The sequence below is a fragment of the Salpingoeca rosetta genome (genome assembly GCF_000188695.1).
Source record: "Salpingoeca rosetta unplaced genomic scaffold supercont1.30, whole genome shotgun sequence".
In the NCBI taxonomy this organism is placed as follows: Eukaryota; class Choanoflagellata; order Craspedida; family Salpingoecidae; genus Salpingoeca; species Salpingoeca rosetta.
In genome coordinates, this window is record NW_004754904.1 from 159,692 (window position 1) to 167,969 (window position 8,278).

The window sequence follows — 8,278 nt, forward strand, 5'->3', positions numbered from 1 at the left end:
TCTTCTTCTCTCTTCCTTGGCTGTGGTTGTATTCGCATGTATCTTTTTTTTTCTGAAAAAAAAAAAAAAAGGGGCTTCAAATAACCCTTTATTTACACCCTCTACTCACTCACACTTCTGTACCGGAAAGGGAGTTAGTTTTAGCTTCATGTCCTTTTAGCTTCTACGCTCTACCAATGATCCTAATTTCTCTCGCTTCACAGCGATGACGTAGCTACGCCCTTCCCACGAATCCAAAGCACCACACCTTGCAGGACCGAGAGATCCCGCACATGGGCCCCTGGACCTTTACTTGTCGGGCACACTCACTCACACACACACACACACACACACACACACACACACACACACACACACACACACACACACACACACACACACACACACACACACTTGCATGCATGGCTGCAGGCGACCGGCTGACCATCCCCTGTGGACAGAGCGATCCTGATGCTGCTGATGCGACGGACGCGCTGGTGTCGATGCCAATCAAGATGAAGAAGACGCAGCGCAGGCGCCGCCAGCACAGAACGCCTTCAACCTCAACCACGTGACACCGACAGCAGCTCCGCATGCGCGCATGTGCACGTATGTGTGTGTGTGTATGTGCATGCGTGTGTTCGTCTGTATCGTTGTGTGCATGTGTGTAACTTCTGCCCATGAAGCAGTCGGCTCGCGAGTGCACACATGTGCTCTTGCATTCTCATTGTGTGTCGCAGTTGGATCTCTGCTCGTCTATTGGGTGTTTGTTTGGTGATCATCAAAATGAAATGAAAGGCGCAACAACAGGCATGCGAAGCACGCATGGTGGATCTTCTTACTCCTCCAACCCTAAGACAAACACAAACACACACACACACACACACACACCCTTAAATCACAGCAGTCGTCGCTTCATCTCTCCAGCAGCAAAGTCATACACCATCTCATCATCATCATCGTCGTCGTCGTCGTCATCATCAACCATTGCGTGCATGTGGGCACCGTCCAAGGGCGGCAGTGCAAAGTCCTCGTCCAAGTCATCATCGCTGCTGTCTGTGATGGCGAACGCAGCGCTACCCCCGAGCTCGTGCATGAGCATGCTGTCTGCGCCGACAATGTTGTACGTGACCCTCGCTGATGATGATGATGACGTGAGGTGCTTGTTGAAGTGGTGCACCCACGCCATCATGAACAAAAACACCCCCGTTGCAATGGACAGCACAATGACGATGATGACAAGGAACGTCTCCGGGCCAACGCGGTCGAAGAGCGTGCCCACGGCAAGTGGAATCAGCATCTCGCCAAGCGCCGCGCCAACAACCAATATGCTGGTGGCGGCGTTGGAGATGTCCATGTATGTCTCGACCATGTGATACCCGCTCGGGAAGATGCTGGCCATGGAGAAGCCAAACACGCCCGAGCCAATCCAGATGACCGTTGCGTTGTGCGGGAAGCACGCCATTGCCACGGAGGCGAGCATGCAGCCGACGAGGTCCACAATGACGAGCGTGCGCGGGCTGAACCGCGTGGAGAGCGGGATGGCAAAGAAGCGACCAACAGCAAACAGCCCCCAATAGACGGACGTCACCAGCGCGCCGTCATGCTCCGAAAACTGCAGCTCGCAGCTCTTGACGGTGTAACTGTAGATGTAGCCGCCGTAGCTCACCTCCGTGCCCACATACAGCATGAAGAACAAGAACGCAGCCGACAGCAGGCCAACCACGTACACGCGCGAGCGTGGCTTTGGCGTCGCGTCTGCCGCGCCGTCACCACCATGGCCACCGTGGCCGCCAGCCATGATGTCACGTGGCGTGAAGCGCGCTAGGGCCAAGAAGGCAAGTGCGGGCGGCAAGAGCAGGCTTGCCCCGATGCGGTATGCTGTGGCGACGTGAGACTCAAACCCGGGCGGCACGGTCCCTGATTCGCCATCGCCAGCAGCAACGGTCATCGTCGTCGTCGTCGCCAGTGGCGTGACGGGTGTTGTGGCGAGTGTGGACGGTGGTGACGTCGCGGTGGCTGTACAGTTGATGCCCTCAATGGTGGATGTTTGCGCAATGAACTGCTTTGCGAGCAGCGGCGCGATGAATGCGCCAACCCCAAAGCAGAAGTGGAGCCCTTGCAGGTATGGTCCACAGTTTGCCTTCCAACAGCGGATGAGCAGCACGTTTCCTCCCGTGTCGAGGAAGCCCATGGCCAGCCCTTGCAGCGACACCACTGCCGCCAAGACGGGGACGTTCTTGGCGAGCGGCACGCAAAAGGAACCGGTTGCGGCCAGAAGCAGCGTGGTGGCGAGCATGGTGGCGCTGTACGCGGTGCGGTCGAAGATGAGTCCGCCCACGATGCTGCCGAGCAAGTAGCCCAGACTGCGCGCGGTGAAGGCCAGTGCCATGTGGGCAATGGTGGCATCGAGGCGGGTGGCCAGGTCCAGCAGCGTGGGCCCCAGCAAGGACAACAGCAAGCCCAGGCAGAAGAAGGCTGTATAGTTGGTCGCTGTCAGTGACAACCGCAGCCACCGCGGCAGCGTCGCTGCTGTTGGTGTCTCTGCTGTCTTCATCTTGGCCATTGTCGTCGTCTGTGGTGCTGGCGATTCGCGAATAACTTCATACACATTTCTGGAATGACAAACGAAGAAGACAGACGAACGATGCTGAGGGTGAAGATGACGATGAATGCGGTGGGGAAGGCGTGCTTGTTTGTGTTTGGTGTTGTGTTGGCGGTGGCTGTCGCTGGAAGCAATGGAGCAAGATCGGAGCAAACGGGCACCAATGCCACGCAGATGCACCTGGATGAAAAGTGGGTGGCCAAGAGCAAGCAGTTTCGCCCGGCTCATTGGGACAAACCGCACACAACCGTTTACGATGTGCCCAAGCCCAGCCCCGCACACCTCGCCTTCCACGAAGACACATTTGGGGTGATCATCCACTTCAACTACCTCACCTACCTGCCTCCTGGTAACCGTACCCCGGACGCAGTGCTCGATGCCGCTCAGTTCTCACCTTCCTCAGAGAAGTTCACGGCCCAGTGGTTGTCCCTGGCGCGTGACGTGGGCGCAAAGTACGCCGTATACGTTGCAGACCACTTCTCCGGGTTCTCCACGTGGCCTTCAGAATGTACGGGGCGAAGGAGATGTTGATGACATTTGTCCTTATGTCTTGAGGTCTCGGTGTTGAAGTGGCGTGTGATGACCCTCTGCTTAGCTGACTGACATGAACCGTGCTGGCATTTTGCCGTGTTGAGTCGTTTGTGCAGCAATGCTCCCACCCACGTCCACACAACTTCCGCCTGCCTCCACGCACACACACACACACACACTCACACTTACACACACACACACTCACACTTACACACTCTCACACACCCACACACACCCTCACACACACACACACACCCTCACGCACCCACACCCACATACACACACTCTCACTCTCACTCACTCTCAACAGTGAGCACCTTCACGGTGAAGCATTCTCCATGGCGGTTCGGCATGGGCAATGTTGTTGCGGACTTTCTTGAGAGCGCAGAAGAGCATGGCATTCGGCCGGGCGTGTTCTACTCTTTCCACAACAATTGGCACCGCCACGTCGTCAACTTCAACGCCACAACCGTGGATGTGCTGTTCCAACTGGCGCGCTTCAAGGAGCTGCTTGACGAGTTTGGCGACAACCCGGCGGCTCAAGTGTGGCTGGATGACGGGCTTCAAGGCGAATTGCTCATCGAAGAGGTGGCCACAAGAATTGCCACCGCGTGGCTGTAGAATACGTATTGTGTAATGTCATGTCGAGGCATGACTCGCTTCCTGTTTGGCCTTACATTGTCTGCGTTGGTGGCCTCTTGCCTTGTGCCTTCGCTTTGTGTGAGCATTTCTTTACTTCTGTGTATCTGTGCAGCACCCTGTCAGCGTCGTGAGAAGTCCTGTGTTGTTCTTGCCAAGCGCTCACCGCGTCCCCCCCCCAACTGCACCGATTGCACTGCTGTATGCCCACACAGTTCAACAAGATCATCCAGACGTTGGAGAACTCCAACACGACATGCCACCACTGCGGATCCGCCAGCGCGGCACATGCTGTGTCTTGGATGGGCAATGAACTCGCTCGCATGCCATATCCAAACTGGAACAGCCAAAACCAGGACTGCAGCGACTTTGACGGTGAGGAGAAACTTGTATGTGCTGTGCGATGTTCTGTGATGTGTGATTTTGCGGTGTGCGTGTGTGTGTGTGTGTGTGTGTGTGTGTGTGTGTGTGTGTGTGTGTGCAATCGTCGGTTTGTTACGTTGTTTGTGCTCACCTCAATGATCGTTCATGATATGTGCTTGTGTGCTTGTGTGCGTGTGCTTGTGCTTGTGTGCTTGTGTGCGCGCGTGTGTGCTTGTGCTTGTGCTTGTGTGTGTGTGCTTGTGCGTGCGTGTGTGTGTGTGTGTGATGGTCCTAGGAAACCACTACGGCTCGCCCGACGGCACGCGCTACTGTCCAAGCCACTGCGACGGCGTGTTGAATCAGCATTTCTGGTTCTGGGAGCCATACACCTCAGGTATGGAACAATGTGTGTGCACCCTCGTGTCTGTATCATAAAGCTACGCTTGTGTCTGCGTCTGTGTGTGTGCGTGTGCGTCTGTGTCACACCCACTCACTTGCACCTCCGCCAACTGTGTGTGTGCGTGTGCGTCTGTGTCACACCCACTCACTTGCACCTCCGCCAACTGTGTGTGTGCGTGTGCGTCTGTGTCACACCCACTCACTTGCACCTCCGCCAACTGTGTGTGTGCGTGTCTGTGTGTCCCCCCCTCTCTCTCTTCATGTATTCCCTCTTCCCTTCTTCTCCCCTCTCCCATCTGCAGACCGCCGCTACACGGTGCCGGAGCTGCTGGCAAACTACTTCACATCTGTCGGCCGCGGTTGTAACTTCGTGCTCAACATGGGCCCAGACACCACAGGTACGGCGTGTTGTATGCGTGTGAGTGTGTGAGTGTGTGTGAGTGTGAGTGAGTGTGTGAGTGAGTGAGTGAGTGAGTGTGTGAGTGTGTGTGAGTGAGTGTGAGTGAGTGTGTGAGTGAGTGAGTGTGTATGCATTTGGCGCTGTGATTATGCTGCTCGCGTTCACCCCAGCCCTCTCATGGCACACAACGACATATCATCGTATCTACACCAAAGGCTTCCTTCCCAAACCAGACGTGGAGCGATATCTCGAGTTTGGACTTTGGCGCCGGCGCACGTTTGAATCGCCGGTGCATGAGTGGACCGATCCTCCGCAAATCGTCAGCACACAGGTCGTGTTTTGGTGGCGGCGTTTTCTTCACATTGCAACACACACACACACACACACACACACACACACACACACACACACACACACACACACACACACACACACACACACACACACACACACACACACACACACACACACACACACACACACACACACACACAAACCAGTTGATTGAGAGCTACTTCATGTTCTACACGGATTCGAACAACAAGGAGCATTTCGTGACAACGCTCACACCCATGCAGACCATTGGCAACCATCGCTATCATTTGGCATTGGAGGGCCTGCAGGACGCGCACCAGCTCACCATTGCTTGTCGCTTCCTCCCCACCAAGAGCAAGGCCAGCGCGCGCGTGTCATACGTGGCTGTGCACGACTGGTCTGACTGGCTGTTTGATGACTTTGTGGCCGCTGTTCAGAATGTGACCGCGACCATGGGTGAATAGTCTCCCAATCATTTATGCATGACACGAACATGCATGCAGTCATGTTTGATTGCAGACGCGCGTTATGCTCCATGCAAGGTTAATCCCCCTCCACCATACACAGACTTATACATGTGGCGTCATAACAACTGCGACGTAGAAAGGCATGCATGAAAAGCACGGGTGAATCCTCTTCCAAACCAAACCACACACACACACACACACACACACACACACACACACACACACCCACACACCCCCACACACACCCACACACATCCACACACACACACACACACACACTGACAACAACAGTGGTTATGGGAAGGGTCCCGGGCCAAGGTACGAGACGGCAGGGAGCCTGAAGTAGATGTCGTCGGTGACGTTCTTGTAGATTTTGTACAGCCCGTCGTGGGGACATGATGCCTTGACCTTGGCACGCTCCTCCTCACTCGCCGCAGAAGATGTTGGGAAGTCGTTGATGGCCGATGGTGGGAGACCCAGGGCACGGATCACTTCTTCCTTGTGGTCCCACATCTTGTGGAAGTTGAGGATGACAATGTTGTAGTTGCGCTGCTTGGCTTTCTCCGGGTCCATCCACGCTTGGTAGAACCTGTCAAACCCAATGTGGTCCTCTCCGCGCTGTACATACTCTTCGTAGCTCTGTGGGCCGTTGAGGCAGTGCGACTTTGAGTTGAGCATGTTGCGGCAATGGTTCTTGTTCAGCCCAAGGTGCAGGTGAGAGCACGCCGCCTCGCACGGGTCGCGGACTTGCACGATGACACGAAAGAGATGGAGGTCCGCTGTTGGGATCTTGTGTTTGGACACGGACATGGCTGTGTCTGTGTGCGTCGGCGCAGGCATGTGCAGCTCCTCTACTGGATGCGGATCGTGGATGTGGTATGACTTGCCATACTTGCGCAGGAAGTGCCAGAAGGTCTTGCTCCCGGATCCACCATAAGAGATGACAAAGAAGTGCACGGGTCGCTGGTCCGCTCTGAACGAAGACGGCGCCGATGTGTGCTCGGCGCTCTCTTGGATGCAGCTGCGGATGTTCTTCTCCAACGCCTGCACGTCGCTGACATGAAACGCTTCTGCTGCGTCTTCTGCGTCCAGGCCAATCTTGGACAGCACGCGCGGGTGGCGGTCAGACGTGTACTCCCTCCCTGACCCCGTGCCGCTTGGCTGGCAAGGCATGTCATTGCCGAGTGTTCCCGCTGCTCCTACTGCCACTGCCACTGCTGCGACCAGCACCACAGAGGCCCAACTGTTGCTGTTGATCTCTCGCTTCATTGTGTGCGAGTACAAAAGCAGACACGAATTGACGTTGACTGTTGAGATTGCTGCAAATCCAATCCACCTCAGCCGCCACGACAAACAGTGTAACGACCGACCAAGCAAGCGAGTAAGAAGCAAACATGCATGCATGCAAGCAAGCAAGCGAGTAGCAGCCGGAGAGAAGATAACGCATGTACCATGCAAGGTTTGATGTGTGCAATTGGCAGAGACAATGACTGGTTCATGCCGGGCAGAATGTGCTGAACGGGGCAAGCATTGCAAGTTCACAAGAAGCAAGGAATCGACGACACGCAGTTCAAAGAGTTCAAGCTGCTGTTCATGCCTTATGCAACATAACGTAAACTGTGAACCCCCCCCCTCCCCTCAACACGTCACAGCAGCACGTCACACGCCAGCTTTCCCATCTTCCTGCTGCTGCTTGTGTTGTTTGAGTTGCATGATTTGCAGCTCCAGCTGGTTGATCTTAAGCGCATGCAGCGACACAAGATCTCGCATCCGCGACAACTCGGCCTCCATCTCCTCTCTCAACGCCCCACACGCACCGCCACTGCAGCTGCCGGGCCCATCTCTCCCACCATCCTCATCATTATCACCATCTGTTGCTGTTGCTGCTGTACTGTCGTGGCCCTGGCTCCGTCCATTGTCCTCGTGCTCGCCGTCAAGACCACCGCCACCCGCCTGCCCAGTCGCAGACGGCGCTGGTGACGTGGATATGTGCGGCTCGTGCACCACGCTGCCCGGGCGGTGCGGCGTGTGGCCTTGCTGGTTGTTGAAGTAGTCGATGAGCACATCGCCGACCTTTGCTGCAATTTCGCTCCCGCTCAGCTTGGGCAAGTGCTTGTCGTGGTTATCGACCACATATCTGCAGAGGCGGCAGCCGAGGTGGGGTGGGCCAAACTTTGGATATTGGCCCTCCGCATTCAGCGCCGGCGGAATGTCAAACCGAAAGTATTGCACCTGAGCAAATATGTGTGTGTGTGTGCGCGTGTGTATGTATGTGTGTGTGTGTGTGTGTGTGTGTGTGTGTGTGTGTGTGTGTGTGTGTGTGTGTGTGTGTGTGTGTGTGGGTGTGTGTGTGTGTGTGTGTGTGTGCAATCGCACTCGAGTGGGCTTCCTCCCAGGCCTATTCTACAGACCCCCGTCCCGAGTTAAAAAAAGTACCAAGTTACAAGGGCTGGCTACACCAGACGGCGGCATAGAGTCCATACATTTTAAGCTTGAAAGAAGTTAAATGTCAGTAGAGGGAACATCTAGATAATTATAACTCGCTTATTTTCCTTAGTTGGCACTAAATCGTTGATGGAT

At 55.3% G+C, this 8,278-nt stretch overlaps 5 protein-coding genes across 5 annotated transcripts in view; 2 read left to right on the top strand and 3 right to left on the bottom strand.

Moving 5' to 3' along the window:
• Positions 1–789, top strand: part of PTSG_09865 (uncharacterized protein) — a 9,445-nt gene extending 8,656 nt beyond the window's left edge. The window contains exons 24-25 of the mRNA XM_004989163.1: positions 255–294; positions 412–789. Of these exons, the coding sequence (XP_004989220.1) occupies positions 255–294; positions 412–554 (183 nt within the window). The 3' untranslated portion in view covers positions 555–789. The remainder of the gene's footprint in view (positions 1–254; positions 295–411) is intronic.
• Positions 707–2,641, bottom strand: PTSG_09866 (sodium-dependent glucose transporter 1). The gene has a single exon (XM_004989164.1). It carries the CDS (start codon positions 2,543–2,545, stop codon positions 878–880), a length of 1,668 nt encoding a protein of 555 aa, XP_004989221.1. The 5' UTR covers positions 2,546–2,641; the 3' UTR covers positions 707–877.
• A 117-nt stretch (positions 2,642–2,758) lies between these two features.
• PTSG_09867 (uncharacterized protein) lies at positions 2,759–5,820 on the top strand (the record flags this gene model as incomplete). Its single annotated transcript, XM_004989165.1, has 7 exons — positions 2,759–3,092; positions 3,426–3,703; positions 3,970–4,129; positions 4,413–4,511; positions 4,819–4,914; positions 5,132–5,205; positions 5,417–5,820. 7 exons carry the CDS (start codon positions 2,759–2,761, stop codon positions 5,693–5,695), a joined length of 1,320 nt encoding a protein of 439 aa, XP_004989222.1. The 3' UTR covers positions 5,696–5,820.
• Positions 5,821–5,940: 120 nt separating this feature from the next.
• Positions 5,941–7,076, bottom strand: PTSG_12943 (uncharacterized protein). The gene has a single exon (XM_004989166.1). The coding sequence runs from the start codon at positions 6,965–6,967 to the stop codon at positions 5,993–5,995; it is 975 nt and encodes a 324-aa protein (XP_004989223.1). The 5' UTR covers positions 6,968–7,076; the 3' UTR covers positions 5,941–5,992.
• PTSG_12944 (NAD+ kinase) overlaps positions 7,013–8,278 on the bottom strand; it is a 5,609-nt gene continuing 4,343 nt past the window's right edge. The window contains exon 10 of the mRNA XM_004989167.1: positions 7,013–7,930. Coding sequence (XP_004989224.1) covers positions 7,358–7,930 — 573 coding nt within the window. The 3' untranslated portion in view covers positions 7,013–7,357. The remainder of the gene's footprint in view (positions 7,931–8,278) is intronic.

What these genes read in the sequence shown, in the direction of transcription:
- PTSG_12943 (XM_004989166.1), bottom strand. Translation starts at nt 6,967, where the DNA reads ATGAAGCGAGAGATCAACAGCAACAGTTGGGCCTCTGTGGTGCTGGTC.
- PTSG_09866 (XM_004989164.1), bottom strand. Translation starts at nt 2,545, where the DNA reads ATGGCCAAGATGAAGACAGCAGAGACACCAACAGCAGCGACGCTGCCG.